This window comes from Callionymus lyra, chromosome 6 (genome assembly GCF_982586985.1).
Source record: "Callionymus lyra chromosome 6, fCalLyr1.hap1.1, whole genome shotgun sequence".
Taxonomy (NCBI): domain Eukaryota; kingdom Metazoa; phylum Chordata; class Actinopteri; order Syngnathiformes; family Callionymidae; genus Callionymus; species Callionymus lyra.
Window position 1 is genome coordinate 29,245,534 of NC_141823.1, and position 22,122 is coordinate 29,267,655.

A 22,122-nucleotide genomic window follows, 5' to 3' on the forward strand; every position below is an offset into this window, starting at 1 on the left:
CACAGTTCAAAAGTGAGTATTCACTTTCCTTTTCTTAGAGATGACCAAAGCTACAGGGATATAAAAAGTAATGAGGCTTTTTCTCTTGATTCAAATGTAAATGTTTAATCAGTAGATACATGACACAAAAAAACTGGCCGTCAACAGCAGAACAACAACGTTTCATAAAAAAGTTTTTGAGTCAGACATGATTTTAACGTTCTGAAAATCGTTACAATATCTGCTGCTCTGGTTATATTTGATTAAGGGAACAATGTACACGGGTTCTTTCCGTTTAAAGCTTCAATCATGTGGTTTTACTCAGTTGAACGTTAAAAAACATGTCAATTTCAACGGCACCAAAGTGGGTTTTAACAGGAAATGGCTTTATTACTCTTATGCTGTTTATTGATACACAGCACTGAACGTGTTTAACCTTCATGACAATTTTTTTCCAAACTAAGTACAGTGTTTGTTGGAGCTGTTCTTTGGAGTCTTTGTCTTCTTCAGGTAGTTTTCTTCTTCGCAACAACAGCAACCTTCTTCTTTGTTCTTTTTTTTGACATTTTATTTTGGGTGGCCATAATTCCGCATCTGACCAGGTCTGCCCGTCCAATGTCAACCATCCTGTCCTCCCACAACTTCATCTCGTTCTTGTACCGGATTTTATCCTTATCGGCCAGATCTCTGTAGACCTGATGTTTGGTTTAAAAAAAACATTCAGCATCACAGTTTTAGTCGCTCAAGATAGAAGCTAACAAACCAGCAACTCACCTGCTTTTGGTTGCCGAGAAGATTTATCCAGTTATCGGCCAAAGAGTTTAACTTGACCTTCATTAAACAAATAATGAGAGCTCAACACCAGATTTATCAACAGAACTGTACCTTTTCACAAGCATCATTTGATATTTGCTGTGATGATTGGTTCAAATAAACAATTTCCCAAAAGAGATGGATCAATAAAGTGTATCCATCCATCCATCCATCCATCCATCTATGATTCATTAAGCCCTTCACTAAGTGTAATAATGCTTTGATATTTGCTGTTACTTCCTGTGAACTGAAGTCATTTTGTGGAAACATTAAAGAGTATTAAAGAGGGAAATATGCATAGGTTATTAAAATATAAACCTATAAAAATAATTGCCAATGTTTTAGGAGTGGAATGTCAACAACAAAGATGTAAAGGTGTCACAGATAACTAACCAGTGCGATGTCTCCTTCAGCTTCAGCAAAGTGCTCCGACATGAAGATGTTTAAAGCAGAACGACTCCGTTTGGGTTTGCCGAAGTGGGTTAGTTCCTGCATTAGGAAGAAATGAAGCAACTTTGTCACTGATGTCATCTTATTCTTCAGAAATAAACAGAGTTATTGAAGCCCAACAACTGTTAAGTACACGTGTTGTCTGAACATTTCACATACATTTTCACCTTCTTGCCAACAACCATTTAACAACCAATTACTATGAAACTATATATTTGAGGTGTTCCAAGTTCTAAGAGCATTTTTAAGTAAAATAAAAGGTGATTGTTCTGCTTTGAATGTAGCCTGGGTGCCGTCATATTTACACCAAGGGGGCTCCTACAATGGCTACCCTAAGAAGATATTCTGGGATCGCTTGACCCGCTTCCGTTTGGAATTAGAAAATTCTTCCCAACTGTTGACGAAGCGCGCTGATTGGTCCCTGCTATTTCCGCCCCATCGTCAGGGCTTCACATCATCATCAACATGGCCGACACGGAAGCCAACGCTAGCGATACTAGTAGCTTGATTGAACAGGCGATTTCGTCTGTTCTTGCTGATTTAGACGGAGTTTCAGAGCTGAACGTAAGCAACACTGGAGATTTCTAAGCCCAACACAACAACACGGTCACATGATTAATAAGGCGATCTGATTGGATAGTGGTATGGAAGGGTCATCCAATCGGAAAAGGGTTATTGCCCAGTGTGCACCACATGATGCCTTCATTACCTAATTCCTAATTCCAAACGGAAGCGGGTCAGACAATTTTTTTACTACTTTGTTACAACAGAATATCCTCTCGATGCAAGAAGAGATATTCTTTAAAACATATTTTAAAGGTGGTAAACAATAATTTGTCATCCGTCAACATTTTCAGAATTCTTACCTTCTTCCTGTACTTCCTCTCCTTGGCTTTTAGTTCGATCTGAGCAGGAGTCAGTTGGTCATTATATCTCTGAATGTCCAGTTTAAACTTCTCCTTGTCTCGTTCATATGCTTCCACGTGAGGCTGCCAGGGAGGGACAAAAATGACAGGTCAGCTTTTGGTTAAATCGCAAGGTTGTTTAATACGCTTAAGACCAAATACCCTCTTTTGTTCTGGACTCAGTATCTTCCACTGAAGAGCAATCTTCTGTGTGATTTCCAATAATGTAAAACCTGTCGGATGATGTGATCATTTTAATGAGACAAAACTTCCTCAAGATGCTCATTGGCTGAATGTAATTACTTGGGTTCTGTTTGCTCAGGATCGGCTGCTGCTGCATTAAATATCTCAAGTAACTGTTAATTGGTCTCTTCGGAGGTCCTTCGCTGGGTGTCGTCAGACATCTGACAGGGGCCTTGTATGTTGCAGAGAGAACTCTGAATACACAAATGTAGAACGATATTCAAGAAAAATTAGGATTTAACATTTTACTGTGATTTCAGTCAATACCTGAAGCATAATATACAAAAAGGAAAGTCAAACTTGAGGCACCTAAACCTAAAACAGGGTTAACAGATGGAGCAGTTTGGTTTAGCAGTAGTGTACAATTTATCATAGTCACAATAATCATGGTGATGACTGAGGACAAGAGGATACAGTCGACACCAGCTGATTTTAGTGCTGATTTTTAAAAAAAAAAATTGGTTTCAGATCAAATGAAAGTTTTAAAGTCCATGCGGTCTGGAAAACCTGAAACAATACTACAAGAATATATTTTTTTCTACAGTATCGCAATATATTGTATCACCTGATACTTACCAACTTACATTAATTTAGTTTTATCAAAGTTATTGTTCAGCCCACTAACTTCACATGAAATAAACTGACCATATTGTATAGAAACAAACTTATAGACATAACAGTGTCATGTCGGTCCACCGACTTTAGAATGGTTGTGATTTAAGAATCAGGAACCTATATTGCCAGTTTTGTAAACACAGCATTTTATGGTGGAAGTACACAAAATAAGCAATAGAAAAATAGAACCAAGCACAAAGACAGCCATTTAATGGTGGCTACTTCTTTCATTACTGTCTCATATCGTTTCTTTCTATTTCTCTTAATGGCATTCAAATAAGTATCATGTCATGTGTTCAACAGAGTAAAAAGTGTCAATAAGATAAGTTACAAGCAATTAAAATCCGATGTAGTTGGACATGCATTAAAAATGACCAAATGACCTAATTTGTAGGTAGAACATAACCGTGGTAAGTTAATGGTCGTATCTAGATCACACTTTTAACAGAATAGTTCCCTTTAACCTGTATTTCCCTTCAGAAAATTATATTTGTTTATGTAATGAGTGCGTGTTTATGTGTTACTACGGTAATGGAGGTGACGTGAGAGGTCACACAGAATGAGAATCGGTTCGTTAGATGCATGTGTGAATCTATGCGAGTACTTGGAATAAACATAAGACTGCAATTATATCGACTGGATTACTGGATCACATGAAAAGGAGTTATGGCAAAGTTTGTACCAGCGGAACAATTTGATTTTTCACAGCCAGTGGAACGGTCGGTGTGGAGATGACGATTTGTCCGATTTCGAGTGGCTTCGAAGCTCGACATTGTGAATTTGGCGTAACAAAAGACGAACAAATACGGGACCGTATTGTGATCTTCTGATAGACGGTGACGTTTCTCAGAGGCTACAGCTTGAGGCAGACCTAAACCTGGAGAAAACGATCCAAGTGGCTCATCAGGGCGAGCAGATTAAAAAGCAAAGTGTTGAAATGTGATCTGATTGCTTATTAAATGCTGTCAAAAACAAAGTTTCACATCACATGAGCAGGAAAAGAGAGTCTGATCAGCATCAGTGGAGAAATAAACGTGAAAATAACGACCAGAATAAGTGCTCACGGTGCAATAGGACACACAGAAAAGAGAAAATGTGTCCAGCTCCCAAAACAAAAGATGCAGGAGATGTAACAAAATGGGACATTTTGAGAGTGTTTGCAAAACTAAGATGGTGAGAGAAGTGAAAACTGTGCATGAAAAGACACCAATGATTGATCAGCATGACTCAGTTGTTCACTGGTAAACACACATGCCACTCATCGTCTATCTGGTGGATTTCAAGATTGACACAGGAGCAGATATCACTATAAAGTCTCTACAAACCTTCAGCAAACTGCCAATAACACCCCGGCTGATTAAGACTGGACGCAGTACTACAAGTCCAGGAGGGGAGTTGACCTGTATAGGAAAATTCCTAGAGAACAGCCTGTATAAGGGGCAAAAATATGCATTTTGGGTGACGGTAATTAAGGGATCCTTCTCACAGAACCTGTGAGGGGCTGCCAAGAGAATGGGCATGTTGATGAGGATTAATGCTGTCAAAACAGAAGTGTCCAGTGAAGTATTTGGAGAAATAGGGCTGCTTGAATGTGGTCCAGTCCGAATAGAATTAAAACCGGAAGCAGAGCCCTAAGTTTTGACAACACCTAGTAGAGTGCCATTTCCACTTTTGCCTAAGATGGAAGCCGAGCTAAACGTATGCTTAACTTGGGAATAATTGAGTGTGTCACAGAGCCAACTGACTGGTGCGCGTCAATGGTGCCTGTGGAGATTAAGAACAAATATGCAGTTCGAGTGTGTGTCGATCTGAAAAGCCTTAATAAAGCAGTAAAGAGGGAGAGATGCATGTTTCCCACTTTAGACGACATCCCACCAAAGTTAGAAAAAGGCTAAAGTGTTCTCCACATTAGATGCATCCAGTGGGTTTCGGCAAATTCCTCTCGACTCCGATAGCCAGAAGTGAACAACCTTCATAACGCCAATGGGGAGGTTTTGCTTCAGACACTTGCCATTCGGAATATCCTCTGCCCCAGAGATATTCCAAAGACTAATGACCGACCTACTGAAAGATCATGATGGATTTGTCACAGTAATGGATGATATTCCTGTGTACGGTGCAAATGAGGAGGAGCATAATCGGCGCTTGAAAAAGGTGTTGAGGACCATCAAACGTTCTGGGTTGAAGCTTAATAAGTCTAAGTTTAACCTTGGACTGTCAGAAATCAACTACTTTGGTCACATAATAAGCGAAAAGGGAATAAAACCAGACACAAGCAAGGTGAAAGCTATTATGGAGATGCCAAGTCCGACAAATGTTGGAGAGCTGAGAAAAATGTTGGGGCTCAAACAATCTTGGAAAGTTCCTTCCAAAGCTCTTAACGACTTTACATCCAGTCACTGACTTGCTCAAGAATAAAGTGTGTGGACATGGGGAGAATCCCAAGAGCAAGCACTAAGAAAAGCTAAAGCGATGCTTAAATCAGCACCAGTTCTCGCTTACTATAATGTACACAACAAAACAGTTGTCACCGCAGACGCAAGCAGCTATGTTTTGGGAGCAGCACTTTTACAAGAGCAAGACGGACAACTGAAACCTGTTGCTTTCTGCTCAAGGACAATGACTGAGACAGAAAAGAGGTATTCTCAAATTGAGAAGGAATGTCTGGCAGCAGTTTGGACCTGTGAAAGATTTGCTAGATATCTTCAAGGAATGGATGGATTTGTCGTTCGAACAGATCATAAACCATTAGTGCCACTGATCAATTCATATAATCTGGACAGAACACCAATGCGATGCCAAAGATTCTTGATGCGACTCATGAGATTCAATGCTAAAGCTGTCCACATTCCAGGAAAACAGCTTATCGTAGCTGATTCACTGTCGAGGAGCCCGCTGAGCAACTCGGAACCAGAAACAGAGAGAGACGTGAAGGCATACGTCCAAACTGTTGCGACAAACAAACCTATTTCATCTGATAAACTCCGTGAGAGCAGAAAGGCAACCAAGGTGGACTCAGATCTGCAAACAGTCATCATCTACATTCGGAAGGGTTGGTCACGTAAGATGAGTGCTTACTTAATCCATCAGGCATACTTCAAAGCTAGAGACCATTTCACAGAGTCAGAGGAGGGACTTGTCCTGTACCAAGACCGGATAGTAATCCAGATGCAAATAAAAGCCAATGTGATAAAACAGATACACGAGGAACACCTGGGGTTGACCAAGTGCAGAGAGAGAGCAAGACGAGTGTTTGGTGGCCTGGCATCAGCAAAGAAATAAAAGAGACACTGATGAGGTGTAAATTCTGTATTGAGCAAAAACCCAAGTAAAGAAGTGAACCTCTGATCACCACTCCACGTCCTGAGGGACCGTGGCAAAGGATTGCGACCGACTTGTGTGAATTAGAAGGGAAGATTTATCTCGTAGTAGTTGACTACTAAACAAGATACATTGACATTGCACTTACCTTCCATATCAAGCCTTCAAGTCATCAATACACTGAAAAGTATCTTTGCCAGGTGGGGAATACCACAAGTGTTAGAGAGTGACAATGGTACACAGTTTTCATCATCAGACTTAAGAGAATTCGGCAGAGACTATGGGTTTGATCACAAAACTGCCAGCCCACATTACCCCCAGGCAAACGGAGCAGCAGAAAGAGCTGTTCAAACAGCCAAGCGGATTCTGAAGCAGCCTGACCCATGCATGGTTCTGATGTGTTACAGAGCTTCTCCTGTGTCAGCTACAGGTGCCAGTCCAGCCCAGCTGATGTTAGGTCGGCAGATCTGCACCACTGTTCCCATGCAAGAGAAAAAACTACAATCTGATCTAGTGGACCATGACCAAGTTCTGATGAGAGATTCTCGAGCTAAGCGAGCATACGAGTTCTTTTACAATCGCAGGAACTCTGCACTACCGCTGGTGCCACTACAACCAGGACAGAAAGTCAAAGTTAGGTTGGACAGGGAGAAGGATTGGAAGATTCCAGCAACTGTGACTGAAGAATTAGCTAAACCACGTTCCTATCTTGTTGAAACGGGGAACCGTGCAGTGATGCGTCAGAACAGGAGACACCTGCAGTTGAATCCAGACATCAATCACGCTACTGGTGAAGAACAGCAGTGTGAAGACGTCTCGATCAAAACATCTAGTTCCTGTGCTATGCCGGGTCACAGAGAAGCAAGATCACTGCAGGACAAACCACAATCATGGTCTGTTACAGAAACTGTAACCAGACTGGCCTCTAGAGGCCGTGAAGCTAGACATCCCCGGAGGTTTAGAGAGACCTAAAATGTTTATTAAATGTGTTAAAAAAAATGTATCAGGTTCCAGAAACTGTTGAAAGATCAACATTTGAATGTTTGTTTAGGACCGGTGATTACCGAGGGCAGAATAATCCCACTTAAGTAAAGCTGGCTCGATATTGGCAGATTCGATCTTTGTGCGTTAATAACTCGGGAACGCTAAGGTGTTGAATTACAAATCTTACCTTTTTCTAATCAGAGTCACCTGCTGTATTGACTACAAAACGTGCGTTTAAAATATTTCGTCCTATTGTCCTGATAAAATACACGGATCTCTATGCAGGCGGCAAGTGAGACAGCGTATAAGGGTCCGTCCTCCAATAGACGAACACTGAAAAGGGGTTGACTTCTTTTAATTCACGTCTTTATAACTCCTTAATTTTAGTTTTTATGGTCACCATGTTCATGTGACTAAGGAAGGGCCTCCATATATATGTTACTACATTCATTAGTTTTTTACATTTCTTTTTTAAATCAATATTTTCATGCAATATTTCACATACATTTTGTAAAAGCTTTGTAATTACAATTGTGATGGTCACCAAATTCATGTCACTTATGAAGTACCTTCATATCAAGTTACTACACTCATTGGTTTGTATATGTATATGTAATATTGCACAAAAAAAGTGATTTTGAAAATTTCAAGAATAAATTTGAAAAAGTAATGAGTGTAGTAACTCGATATGAAGGTACTCCATAAGTGACATGGATTTGGTGACCATCAAGAGTTGTTATTACAAAGCTATTACAAAATGTAAGAGAAATATTGCACAAAAATAGTCATATTTAAAATTTCAAGAAGAAATTTAAAAAACCAATGAGTGTAGTAACTTGATATGAAGGTACTTCATAATTGACATGAATTTGGTGACCATCAGAGTTGTAATTACAAAGCTATTACAAAATGTATGTAAAATATTGCACAAAAAAAGGTGATTTTGAAAATTTCAAGAAGAAATTAAAAAAACAAAAGAGTGTAGTAACTTTATATGAAGGTACTTCATAAGTGACATTAATTTGGTGACCATCAGAGTTGTAATTACAAAGCTATTACAAAATGTATGTGATATATTGCACAAAAATAGAGATTTTGAAGATTTCAAGAATACATTTTAAAAACTAATGAGTGTAGTAACTTGACATGAAGGTACTTCATAAGTGACATGGATTTGGTGACCATCAGAGTTTTAATTACAAAGCTATTACAAAATATATGTGAAATATTGCACAAAAAAAGGTGATTTTGAAAATTTCAAGAAGAAATTAAAAAAAACTAATGAGTGTAGTAACTTGATATGAAGGTACTTCATAAGTGACATGAATTTGGTGACCATCAGAGTTGTAATTACAAAGCTATTAAAAAATGTATGTGAAATATTGCACGAAAAATGAATGAATTGCATGAAAATTTCAAGAAGAAATTAAAAAAAATAATGGGTGTAGTAACTTGATATGGAAGTACTGCATAAGTGACATGAATTTGGTGACCAACAGGGCTTTCAATACGTTTATATTACAACGTTTTTATGAAAGATTTCATGTAAATATAGATATGAAAGAATTTAGAAGAAATTCAAATAACTAAATAGTAAAGTAACATGATATGGATGATTGTGACAAAATGTGCTGCCCATAACAGTTGTAATTAAAAAATGGTTAATAAATAGTGCATTTAATAACTAAATAACTAATAACTAAAACAATACACTAAAATGTAAAAAAAAAAAAAAAAAACGATTGGAGTGAAAATATATGAAGGTTAGTTATTTGTGGAAAAAATACGTTTGAAAGAAGGTCTGCTGGTTAAAATCAGACAATACTTTTCAACACTACATTTTTGTCAGTGTAAGTAATTTGTAGACGGTCCCTCATCTGATGACGCGCCTGCGGAGGCTCGTTCACGCTATTTTTGTTGTTTACGTGCGATCAACGCACGTTTTCTTAAAAAGGGAGGGTGTAGTAAATAGCTAGTGTAACAGTGATCAAAGTAAATCGGGCTTTGTTATTTTTAATAACTCGTATTAAGAGGTATTGGAGCGCAAAGATCGAATCTGTCAATATCGAGCCAACTTTACTTAAGTTTATTACTTAACTTTACTTAAGTAATAATCCCTACATCACCGTGGATTGGGGGCAGTCTACCCCAAAGTCAAACAGATGTTCTTGTAATCACAAGTTATAGTTTATATTAAAAAGGCATTATTAAAATATGTTATATCTCCATAATAACTCAAAGAAGGGAGATGTAATGAGTGCGTGTTACTACGATCACAGAATGAGAACCGGGTCTTTAGATACATAAGTGTGAATCTATGCGAGTACTTGGAATAAACATAAGACTGCAACTGTATCGACTGGATCACATGACAGTTTACATGTTAAGAAGTCAAGGCCAAAATGTGTCGCCCCTTGTTACTATAGTCAACTTAATAGCATTTTATTTAAATTTAACATAGCATGACAAAGATATGTTTACTATTGTCCACAGAGTTTTCCGGTTCAGGACACTCACCTCGTCAGGGGTCTCGTACAAGAAAAGACGCTGAAGGTCTTCGTCAACAGACCCACACTGGCTGTTATGAAGCCTAAAGGAGCCATGCCGGCGTTTACACGTGTCTTATCTTTTTATCAGGATAAACGTGTACTTAAGAAGGATGTTTTGCTTTAGAAAAGCATACAGTAGCGTTTTCTTATTGACATGCAGCAGCATAAGTCGCCTCAACCTGCACCGGTGGATTGTGGGAGTTTCTTCTTCACGGCGTACGATGTAAGATAGACTCCATATTCTAGTGCTCCCTGCAGGGCTCAGTTGGTACTGCTGTTTTGTTGTGAATAGTTTGAGTTTGAGAGTTCATTGTTTCTACGCACCAAAACCAGTACATAGACGTTAATGTCTTTATTTACAAAACCCACCGCTTAATGAAAGCATATTATTCTATATTTGCATTAATTCATTTTCATTTTTTATGCCCACTCTAATGTTATGTATCTTAATTGAATTTATTTTATGAATTGTTTCATTTCATATGCCCACTAATGCCTTGTCTCTTCTTTTATTTTATTCACCTCATTGTATATATTTGTCTTTAATTTCATTGATTATTGTTTCATTGTTTATGCCCGCTTTAATTTAATGCCTCTTATTTTATTTTATTTTAAAAATGCATTGTTTCATTTTTTATTCCCATTTTTTTGTAATTATGATTTTGATTTATTTATATCATGGGGTGTTACTTTTACTTATATAAATAGTTTTTGTATTCTACTGGTTTTAGGGACAACACATTGTGGTGGTTTGCTGACGTCATCACTTGGGTTGTTTTGTTAATGAATATATGCTGCTGCAGGAAATATAATATCTTCATCAAAGTGGACTGACAGTTTATTACAAAGTTTGACACCATATCTATCATTGTAATTTTTAATTCATCAACATAAAGTAGGAGACATCATTTTTTATAATGACAATTATATATTTGCATTATACCCTGAACCATTAAGAAACATGTATTAATAAAATGATTAAATAATTACTGAATATGCTTTGCATTAAGTTACAAAAAGGACACTTTAATGATTTTAGGTCCAATGACCTAGTTGTGTTTGTCCTATATAGAATTGCCATAAGAGAAATCATGAGGAAAGTACATAAACACAGATTATTCAGCTTTAAAATGTTTTACAGTATCTTCTACAGGTAATTTTTAACATTGTGCAACCTATATCACCATGTAATTTAGAAAGAGACATGTGAATAACATTTTGAATTGACCCAAATGTAATTGAAAAAATAGCCCAGAATTCTGTTTTCCAGCTGCTTGAATGTGTTTTTTTTTTTTGTTGTTGAAATGAACAAAAACCTAAATAGTACGCATGTACTCCAACACACATTTTTTTTCATTTTTGACCTTTTCAAGTTTATTTCTAATATTGAGATTAAGATTTGGTACTTTTGTGCTTATATACAGTATGTTATTTGTGATCAAAGGCTGAAAAATAAATGAACTTACATAAGCCAATTAGAGAAATAAATAACTTTCTGTCTTTCCATGTAAAACTATCAATCCGTGTTTAGCATTTATTCAGAATCAGAATCAGAAATGTTTATTGACAGTGTTGAAAACAAAGTTTAGGATTTTCTTGTGGTGGCAGTACAGAATATACATAATTTTAATTTACTAATTCCTAATGGAGTTGCAGCAGGGTGGATCTTATTCCAGGTACTTCCATGTACTACCATGACAATCATTTATCAGATTGATATGTAAAAGTAAGTAAGTAAGTAAAGGTTATTTGTAAAGCGTCTTTCTAGATGAGGGTCACAAAGCGCTTTAGCAATCAAAAACAATACACAGTTAAAATATATACTTATATAAAATATATCTATAATAATATATCTTCTGGATTTACGAGTAGACCAAGCGCGAGCTTTCCTCTAAGCAGAATGCTATCAAACCGGGCAGGAATAACGCCAAGCACGCCCCCTCTTGGTAGACTGTCGTCACTACGGACCCGGGACCTGACGTTAGGCGGTGCTTTTAAAAAAACGAAGGTAAGAATTGTTAAAACGTTGTGATAATTATAGAAGCACATTTACACAATTTCACCATAAAATGATCGTATGTCATATGTGTTTTAATATCTGCTTTTTAAAATACTATCTAAACAACTTCTTTAATGGCAATTTAATATGACATTTTAAAATATATTAAATATGGTGTTTTCTTTTCTTTAATTTATAAATTAAATTTTAAAATAATCAAATAATCACAATAATGAAATACAATCAGATTAAGGCTATAGAGTATTTAACAATGTTCTTTCATTTATTCGTTTTATAATGTTTTCTTCCCTTCTTTCTTTCCACTTTTCTACCTCTTTTAACTGTCAATAATGTGGCAGCTCAAAGAAATACGATTGCCCATCTCTGCTCTAAATAGATCAGACAGCAGAGAGACTAGATACTAGCTCAAGCTAACAGTCAATCTTAAAGTCTTACACTCCTACAGTCAAGCTAACATCATAATCATCCAGATTGAAATTAATGTTGTCCTTTTGTCAGTTCATAGACGACCCTGGCCTAAGAAATGATGCCGAACTCAAGCCCATTCTGCTTCCATTGAGCAAGTCCACAAGCATTGAAGCACCCACATGCACTTTAAGTAAGTGAAAGCCTCTATTGTCCTCTGACTTAAACAAGCTTTTATGTTTTTATTACACATTTGAAAAGACATTTGACCTTTGATGACTGCAGGTCCAGAGAGCCTGAGGTCTCTTTCTTGTGAGGGTCCTGGAAGGACAGATTCCTTAGTCCACCTGCTTCAGGACCTAACTTAACTCTGTGCTTCTGTCACCATAGCAACTGGTGTCTGTCCAACTCTCTGAAGGCAAGACTGGTGACATGATGGTTCTGGGAAACGTGGAGCACAAACTGGTGTTGTCTCCAAACTTTCAAGCTTTGCTGGCTCAGACTGTGGCTCAGCAGCAAATGTCCTGATCAACACAGTAGGGGTTCAGCTCTGGAGAATTTCTTACTTGGCAGCTACTTTTCACCATTTCTTCTGTAAGAGCTCTTTTTGTAAAGGTCAAGCAAAAATATTAAAACAGCTCAATCGTGTCAAAGGCCATAATTGTTTTGCTTCATGATGCACAGTTCAACAGTATTCACTTGTAGAGTTGCTTTCTGCACCTTTTTGGTTCCTGTTGCAACATATCGATCGTTATTTTTGTTTAAGGTCGTCACTCATGGATAGTTTTAGTGTTTTCTATACAAACTGTGATGTTTCGTGTTATATTTGCAACAACCAACATAATAAATGATTGTATTATTACTCATTCTTGTTATTCTTTTATAGAATCTTTTCTTAGAGATGACCAAAGCTAAAGGGATTTAAAAAGTAATGAGGCTTTTTCTCTTGATTGAAATGCAAATATTTAATCAGTAGATACTTGACACAAAAAAAATGGCCGTCAACAGCAGAACAACAACGTTTCATAAAAAAGTTTTTGAGTCAGACATGATTTTAACGGTCTGAAAATCTGTACAATATCTGCTGCTCTGGTTATATTTGATTAAGTAAGGGAAGAATGTACATGGTTTCTTTCCGTTTAAAGCTTCAATAATGTGGTTTTACTCAGTTGAACGTTAAAAAACATGTCAATTTCAACGGCACCAAAGTGGGTTTTAACAGAAAATTGCTTTATTACTTTTGTGCCGTTTATTGATACACAGCACTGAACGTGTTTAAGCTTCATGACAAGTTTTTTCCAAACTAAGTACAGTGTTTGTTGGAGCTGTTTTTTGGAGTCTTTGTCTTCTTCAGGTATTTCTCTTCTTTGCAACAACAGCAACCTTCTTCTTCATTCTTTTTTTGACATTTTATTGTAGGTGGCCATAGTTCCGCGTCTGACCAGGTCTGCCCGTCCAATGTCGACCATTCTGTCCTCCCACAACTTCATCTCGTTCTTGTACCGGATTTTATCGTCTTCGGCAAGATCTCTGTAGACCTGATGTTTGGTTTAAAAATTTAGTGTCACAGTTTTAGTCGCTCAAGATAGAAGCTAACAAACCAGCAACTCACCTGCTTTTGGTTGCTGAGAAGATTTATCCAGTCATCGACCAGAGACTTAAACTTGACCTTCTTAAACAAATAATGAAAGGTCAACACCAGATTTATCAACAGTACTGTACCTTTTCACAAGCATCATTTGATATTTGCTGTGATGATTGGTTCAAATAAACAATTTCCCAAAGGAGACCTCCAGAGGGATCAATAAAGTGTATCCATCCATTCATCCATCTATGATTCATTAAGCCCTTCACTAAGTGTAAAGAGGCTCTAATGCTTTGATATTTGGTTTTACTTCCTGTGAACTGAAGTCATTTTTTGGAAACATCAGTATTAAAGAGGGAAATATGTTTAAGTTATTAAAATATAAACCTATAAAAATAATTGCCAATGTTTTAGGAGTGGAATGTCAACAACAAAGATGTAAAGGTGTCACAGATAACTAACCAGTGCGGTGTCTCCTTCAGCTTTAGCAAAGTGCTCTGACATGAAGATGTTTAAAGCAGAGCGAGTCCGTTTGGGTTTGTCGAATTTGGTTTGTTCCTGCATTAGGAAGAAATGAAGCAACTTTGTCACTGATGTCATCTTATTCTTCAGAAATAAACAGAGTTATTGAAGCCCAACAACTGTTAAGTACACGTGTTGTCTGAACATTTCACATACATTTTCGCCAACAACCATTTTTACCAATTACTATAAAACTATATAATTGAGGTGTTCTGAGTTCTAAAAACATTTTTAAGTAAAATAAAAGGTGATTGTTCTGCTTTGAATGTAGCCTGGGTGCCGTCATATTTCCACCAAGGGGGCTCCTACACTGGCTACCCTAAAAAGATATTCTGGGATCGCTTGACCCGCTTCCGTTTGGAATTAGAAAATTCTTCCCAACTGTTGACGAAGCGCGCTGATTGGTCCCTGCTATTTCCGCCCCATCGTCAGGGCTTCACATCATCATCAACATGGCCGACGCGGAAGCCGACGCTAGCGATACTAGTAGCTTGATTGAACAGGCGATTTCGTCTGTTCTTGCTGATTTAGACGGAGTTTCAGAGCTGAAACGTGAGCAACACTGGAGATTTCGAAGGCCAAAACAACAACACGGTCACATGATTAATAAGGCGATCTGATAGGATAGCGCTATGGAAGGGTCATCCAATCGGAAGAGGGTTATTGCCCAGTGTGCACCACATGATGCCTTCATTAACTGATTTCTAATTCCAAACTGAAGCGGGTTTAGCGTCAATTCCCAGACAATTGTTTTACTACTTTAAAGGCACATCATTAAAACTTTGTTACACCAGAATATCCTCTCAATGCAAGAATAGATATTCTTTAAAACATATTTTGAAGGTGGTAAACATTAATTTGTCATCTGTCAACATTTTTCAGAATTCTTACCCTCTTCTTGACACTGGCCAATCTTTTATCCCTCCTGTGCTTCCTCTCCTTGGCTTTTAGTTCGATCTGAGCAGGAGTCAGTTGGTCATTATATCTCTGAATGTCCAGTTTAAACTTCTCCTTGTCTCGTTCAAATGCTTCCACGTGAGGCTGCCAGGGAGGGACAAAAATGACAGGTCAGCTTTTGGTTAAATCGCAAGGTTGTTTAATAGACTTAAGACCAAATACCCTCTTTTGTTCTGGACTCAGTATCTTCCACTGAAGAGCAATCTTCTGTGTGATTTCCAATAATGTAAAACCTGTCGGATGATGTGATCATTTTAATGAGACAAAACTCACTCAAGATGCTGATTGGCTGAATGTAATTACTTGGGTTCTGTTTGCTCAGGATCGGCTGCTGCTGCAAACAATATCTCAAGTAACTGTTGATCGGTCTCTTCGGAGGTCCTTCGCTGGGTGTCGTCAGACATCTGACAGGGGCCTTGTATGTTGCAGAGAGAACTCTGAATACACAAATGTAGAAAGATATTCAAGAGAAATTAGGATTTAACATTTTACTGTGATTTCCGTCAATACCTGAAGTATAATAAACAAAAAGGAAAGTCAAACTTGAGGCAGTGAGTGATTATACAGACTATAAAAATAAAGCTAACAATGAAACAGGTTTACAAACCTAAAACAGGGTTAACAGATGGAGCAGTTCTGTTTAGCAGTAGTGTACAATTTATCATAGTCACAACAATCATGGTGATGACTGAGGACAAGAGGATACAGTCGACACTAGCTGATTTTAGTGCTGATTTTTGAACAAATTTTGGTTTCAGATCAAATGAAAGAAGTTTTAAAGTCCATGCGGTCTGGAAAACCTGAAACAATACTACAAGAATATAGTTTTTTCTACAGTATTGCAATATATTGTATCACCTGATACTTACCAACTTACATTACTTTAGTTTTATCAAAGTTATTGTTCAGCCCACTAACTTCACATGAAATAAACTGACCATATTGTATAGAAACAAACTTATAGACATAACAGTGTCATGTCGGTCCACTGACTTTGGAATGGTTGTGATCGTTGTGATTTAAGAATCAGGGACCTATATTGCCAGTTTTGTAAACACAGCATTTTTATGGTGGAAGTACAGAATAAAAGAATGAATTAAAATAACTCACACAATGAGCACTAGAAAAATAGAACCAAGCACCAAGACAGCCATTTAATGGTGGCTACTTCTTTCATTACTGTCTCATATCGTTTCTTTCCATTTCTCTTAATGGCATTCAAATAAGTATCATGTCATGTGTTCAACAGATTAAAAAGGGTCAATAAGATAAGTTAAAAACAAAAAAAAAGGTTTAAAATCCGATGTTGGACATGCATTAAAATGACCAAATGCCAATTTGTAGGTAGAACATAACCATAGTAAGTTAATGGTCGTATCTAGAACACATTATTAACAGAATGGTTTCCTTTAATCTGTTTTTCCCTTCAGAAAATGCTATTTGTTTATGTAATGAGTGCGTGTTTATGTGTTACTACGGTAATGGAGGTGACGTGAGAGGTCACACAGAATGAGAATCGGTTCGTTAGATGCATGTGTGAATCTATGCGAGTACTTGGAATAAACATAAGACTGCAATTATATCGACTGGATTACTGGATCACATGACAAGGAGTTATGGCAAAGTTTGGACCAGCGTAACAATTCGATTTTTCACAGCCAGTGGAACGGTCGGTGTGGAGATGACGTTTTGTCCGATTTCGAGTGGCGTCGAAGCTCGACTGAGAAAGCGGAGAAGTAAACTCTCTTCTGTATGCAATGGGGCGAGAAGTGGAGCCTATATACGAGTCATTCACGTTTGCAGAAGGAGACGCACATCCGGAGCTTGACTATGACACGGTAGTGGGAAAGTTCGACGACAATCATGAGCGTGCGTGTTTTCATAATAGAGTCCAGAAGCCCGGAGAGACAGTCAAAGCTTTTGTGAGGAGTCTCTATGATCTTGCTCGACATTGTGAATTTGGCGCAACAAAAGACGAACAAATACGGGACCGTATTGTGACGGTCTGATAGACGGTGACGTTTCTCAGAGGCTGCAGCTTGAGGCAGACCTAACCCTTGAGAAAACGATCCAAGTGGCTCGTCAGAGCGAGCAGATTAAAAAACAAAGTGTTGAAATGCGATCTGATTGCTTGTTAAATGCTGTCAGAAACAAAACTTCACATCACATGAGCAGGAAAAGAGAGTCTGATCAGCATCAGTGGAGAAAAAAATGTGAAAATAACGACCAGAATAAGTGCTCACGGTGCAATAGGACACACAGAAAAGAGAAAATGTGTCCAGCTCCCAAAACAAAAGATGCAGGAGATGTAACAAAATGGGACATTTTGAGAGTGTTTGCCAAACTAAGATGGTGAGAGAAGTGAAAACTGCTCAGGGATGTTCAGACCAAGAATAAACTTTTTTCTTAGGTGCTGTGCATGAAAAGACAACAATGATTGATCAGCATGACTCAGTTGTTCACTGGTAAACACACATGCCACTCATCGTCTATCTGGTGGATTTCAAGATTGACACAGGAGCAGATATCACTATTATGTCTCTACAAACCTTCAGCAAACTGCCAATAACACCCCGGCTGATTAAGACTGGACGCAGTACTACAAGTCCAGGAGGGGAGTTGACCTGTATAGGAAAATTCCTAGAGAACAGCCTGTATAAGTGGTAAAAATATGCATTTTGGGTGACGGTAATTAAGGGATCCTTCTCACAGAACCTGTTAGGTAGAGGGGCTGCCAAGAGAATGGGCATGTTGATGAGGATTAATGCTGTCAAAACAGAAGTGTCACAGTAATGGATGATATTCCAGTGTACGGTGCGAATGAGGAGGAGCATAATCAGCGCTTGAAAAAAGTGTTGAGGACCATCAAACGTTCTGGGTTGAAGCTTATGAAGTCTAAGTTTAACCTTAGACTGTCAGAAATCAACTACTTTGGTCACATAATAAGCGAAAAGGGAATAAAACCAGACACGAGCAAGGTACAAGCTATTATGGAGATGCCAAGTCCGAAAAATTTTGGAGAGCTGAGACAAATTTTGGGGCTCAAACTATCTTGGAAAGTTCCTTCCAAAGCTCTTAATGACTTTACATCCAGTCACTGACTTGCTAAAGATAGGAAAGTGTGTGGAGAACCCCAAGAGCAAGAACTAAGAAAAGCTAAAGCGATGCTTACATCAGCACCAGTTCTAGCTTGCTATAATGTACACAACAAAACAGTTGTGAAACCTGTTGCTTTCTGCTCAAGGACAATGACTGAGGTGGAAAAGAGGTATTCTCAAATTGAGAAGGAGTGTCTGGCAGAAGTTTGGACCTGTGAAAGATTTGCTAGATATCTTCAAGGAATGGATGGATTTTTCGTTCAAACAGATCATAAACCATCAGTGCCTCTGATCAATTCATATGATCTGGACAGAACACCGATGCGATGCCAAAGATACTTGATGCGACTCATGAGATTCAATGCTACAGCTGTCCACATTCCAGGAAAACCAACGACTCGGAACCAGAAAAAAAGAGTGACGTGCAAGCCTTCAAGTCATCAATAGACTGAAAAGTATCTTTGCCAGGTGGGGAATACCACAAGTGTTAGTGAGTGACAATGGTACACAGTTTTCATCATCAGACTTCGGCAGAGACTATGGGTTTGATCACAAAACTGCCAGCCCACATTACCCCCAGGCAAACGGAGCAGCAGAAAGAGCTGTTCAAACAGCCAAGCGGATTCTGAAGCAGCCTGACCCATGCATGGCTCTGATGTGTTACAGAGCTTCTCCTGTGTCATCTACAGGTGCCAGTCCAGCCCAGCTGATGTTAGGTCGGCAGATCTGCACCACTGTTCCCATGCTAGAGAAAAAACTAGAATCTGATCTAGTGGACCATGACCAAGTTCTGATGAGAGATTCTCGAGCTAAAGTTAGGTTGGACAGGGAGAAGAATTGGAAGACTCCAGCAACTGTGACTGAAGAATAAGCTAAACCACGTTCCTATCTTGTTGAAACGGGGAACCGTGCATTGATGCGTCAGAACAGGAGACACCTGCAGTTGAATCCAGACATCAATGACGCTACTGGTGAAGAACAGCAGTGTGAGGACGTCCCGATCCAAACATCTAGTTCCTGGGCTACGCAGAGAAGCAAGGTCACTGCAGGACAAACCACCATCAGGGCCTGTTCCAGAAACTGTAACCAGACTGGCCTCTAGAGGCCGTGAAGCTAGACATCCCCGGAGGTTCAGAGAGACCTAAAACGTTTGTTAAATGTGTTAACATTTCAGGTTCCAGAAACTATTGAAAGATCAACATTTGAATGTTTGTTTAGGACCAGTGATTACCGAGGGCAGAATAATCTCTATATCACCCTGGATTGAGGGCAGTCTACCCCAAAGTCCTAGAGATGTTCTTGTAATCACAAGTTATAGTTTATATTAAAAAGGCATTATTAAAATATGTTATATCTCCATAATAACTCAAAGAAGGGAGATGTAATGAGTGTGTGTTACTACGATCACAGAATGAGAACCGGGTCTTTAGATACATAAGTGTGAATCTATGCGAGTACTTGGAATAAACATAAGACTGCAACTGTATCGACTGGATCACATGACAGTTTACATGTTAAGAAGTCAAGGCAAAAATGTGTCGCCCCTTTATACTATAGTCAACTTAAAAGCATTTTATTTAAATTTAACATAGCATGACAAAGATATGTTTACTATTGTCCACAGAGTTTTCCGGTTCAGGACACTCACCTCGTCAGGGGTCTCGTACAAGAAAAGACGCTGAAGGTCTTCGTCAACAGACCCACACTGGCTGTTATGAAGCCTAAAGGAGCCATGCCGGCGTTTACACGTGTCTTTTATCTTTTTATCAGGATAAACGTGTACTTAAGAAGGATGTTTTGCTTTAAAAAAGCATACAGTAGCGTTTTCTTATTGACATGCAGCAACATAAGGCGCATTAACCTGCACCAGTGGATTGTGGGAGTTTCTTCTTCACGGCGTACGATGTAAGATAGACTCCATATTCTAGTGCTCCCTGCAGGGCTCAGTTGGTACTGCTGTTTTGTTGTGAATAGTTTGAGTTTGAGAGTTCATTGTTTCTACGCACCAAAACCAGAACATAGACGTGAATGTCTTTATTTACAAAACCCACTCTTGCTTAATGAAAGCATATTATTCTATATTTGCATTCATTCATTTTCATTTTTAATGCGCACTCTAATGTTATGTATCTTAATTGAATTTATTTTATGAATTGTTTCATTTCATATGCCCACTTTAATGTCTTGTCTCTTCTTTTATTTTATATATTTGTTTTTAATTTCATTGATTAAGTAATTGCATTGTTTATGCCCGCTTTAATTTAATGCCTCTTATTTTATTTTATTTTAAAAATGCATTGTTTCATTTTTATTCCCAATTTATTGTGATTTATTTATATCATGGGGTGTTACTTTTATTTATATAAATAGTTTTTGTATTGTACTGGTTTTAAGGACTACAAAAGAGCTGGGGCAACACATTGTGGTGGTTTGCTGACGTTATCACTTGGGTTGTTTTGTTAATGAATATATGCTGCTGCAGGAAATATAATATCTTCATAAAAGTGGACTGACAGTTTATTACAAAGTTTGACACCATATCTATCATTGTAATTTTAAAATCATCAACATACAGAAGGAGACATCATTTTTTATAATGATAATTATATATTTGCATTATGCCCTGAACCATTAAGAAACATGTATTAATAAAATGATTAAATAATTACTGAATATGCTTTGCATTAAGTTACAAAAGGGACATTTTAATGATTTGAGGTCCAATGACCTAGTTGTGTTTGTCCTATATAGAATTGCCATAAGAGAAATCATGAGGAAAGTACATAAACACAGATTAGTCAGCTTTTAAATGTTTTATAGTATCTTCTATAGTTACTTTTTAACATTGTGCAACCTATATCACCATGTAATTTAGAAAGAGACATGTGAATAACATTTTGAATTGACCCTAATGTAATTGAAAAAATATCCCAGAATTCTGTTTTCCAGCTGCTTGAATGTGTTTCTTTTTTTTGGTTGTTAAAATGAACAAAAACCTAAATAGTACGCATGTACTCCTTCAAGACACATTTTAGTCAATTTTGACCTTTTCAAGTTTATTTCTAATATTGAGATTAAGATTTGGTACTTGTGTGCTTATATATGTTATTTGTGATCAAAGGCCAAAAAATAAATGAACTTATATAAGCCAATTAGAGAAATAAGTAACTTTCTGTCTTTCCATGTAAAACTATCAATCCGTTTTCAGTATTTATTCAGAATTAGAATCAGAATGAGAAATGTACAGAATATACATAATTTTAATTTACTAATTCCTAATGGAGTTGCAGCAGGGTGGATCTTATTCCCGGTACTTCCATGTACTACCATGACAATCATTCATCAGAATGATATGTAAAAGTAAGTAAGTAAGTAAAGGTTATTTGTAAAGCGTCTTTCTAGACCAGGGTCACAAAGCGCTTTAACAATCAAAAACAATACACAGTTAAAATATATACTTATATAAAATATATCTATAATAATATATCTTCTGGACTTACGAGTGGACCAAGCGCGAGCTTTCCTCTCAGCAGAATACTATCAAACCGGGCAGGAATAACGCCAAGCACGCCCCCTCTTGGTAGACTGTCGTAACTACGGACCCGGGACCTGATGTTAGGCGATGTTTTTAACAACACGAAGGTAAGAATTGTTAAAACGTTGTGATAATTCTAGA

At 37.7% G+C, this 22,122-nt stretch overlaps 2 protein-coding genes across 3 annotated transcripts; both read right to left on the minus strand.

The window, feature by feature from the left end:
* Positions 1-77: 77 nt before the first annotated feature.
* LOC148078054 (transcription factor A, mitochondrial-like) lies at positions 78-10,045 on the minus strand. Its single transcript, XM_087794613.1, has 7 exons — positions 9,828-10,045; positions 2,451-2,584; positions 2,310-2,380; positions 2,109-2,231; positions 1,186-1,281; positions 754-810; positions 78-674 (listed from the first exon to the last, which is right to left on the minus strand). Exons 1-7 carry the CDS (start codon positions 9,911-9,913, stop codon positions 486-488), a joined length of 756 nt encoding a protein of 251 aa, XP_087650739.1. The 5' UTR covers positions 9,914-10,045; the 3' UTR covers positions 78-485.
* A 3,189-nt stretch (positions 10,046-13,234) lies between these two features.
* On the minus strand, positions 13,235-20,320 carry LOC148078055 (transcription factor A, mitochondrial-like). Of its 2 annotated transcripts, none has more exons than XM_087794615.1 (7): positions 20,095-20,320; positions 15,652-15,785; positions 15,511-15,581; positions 15,283-15,432; positions 14,332-14,427; positions 13,897-13,953; positions 13,235-13,822 (listed from the first exon to the last, which is right to left on the minus strand). In XM_087794615.1, exons 1-7 carry the CDS (start codon positions 20,178-20,180, stop codon positions 13,676-13,678), a joined length of 741 nt encoding a protein of 246 aa, XP_087650741.1. In that variant the 5' UTR covers positions 20,181-20,320; the 3' UTR covers positions 13,235-13,675. The 2 variants fall into 2 exon arrangements, with proteins under 2 accessions (XP_087650741.1, XP_087650740.1); XM_087794614.1 differs by having other exon boundaries at positions 13,897-13,956.
* Positions 20,321-22,122: the final 1,802 nt, after the last annotated feature.

Excerpts from the sequence above, each read along its gene's own strand:
- LOC148078054 (XM_087794613.1), bottom strand. The coding sequence starts at position 9,913 with ATGGCTCCTTTAGGCTTCATAACAGCCAGTGTGGGTCTGTTGACGAAG. Across the intron at positions 2,232-2,309 it reads TGAGTCCAGAACAAAAGAGG|CCTCACGTGGAAGCATATGA; the intron begins GTATTTGGTCTT and ends CCTCCCTGGCAG. Across the intron at positions 675-753 it reads TTCTCGGCAACCAAAAGCAG|GTCTACAGAGATCTGGCCGA; the intron begins GTGAGTTGCTGG and ends ACCAAACATCAG.
- LOC148078055 (XM_087794614.1), bottom strand. The coding sequence starts at position 20,180 with ATGGCTCCTTTAGGCTTCATAACAGCCAGTGTGGGTCTGTTGACGAAG. Across the intron at positions 15,786-20,094 it reads TGTACGAGACCCCTGACGAG|AGTTCTCTCTGCAACATACA; the intron begins GTGAGTGTCCTG and ends TTGTGTATTCAG. Across the intron at positions 15,582-15,651 it reads CCTGAGCAAACAGAACCCAA|GTTTTACATTATTGGAAATC; the intron begins GTAATTACATTC and ends ATCATCCGACAG.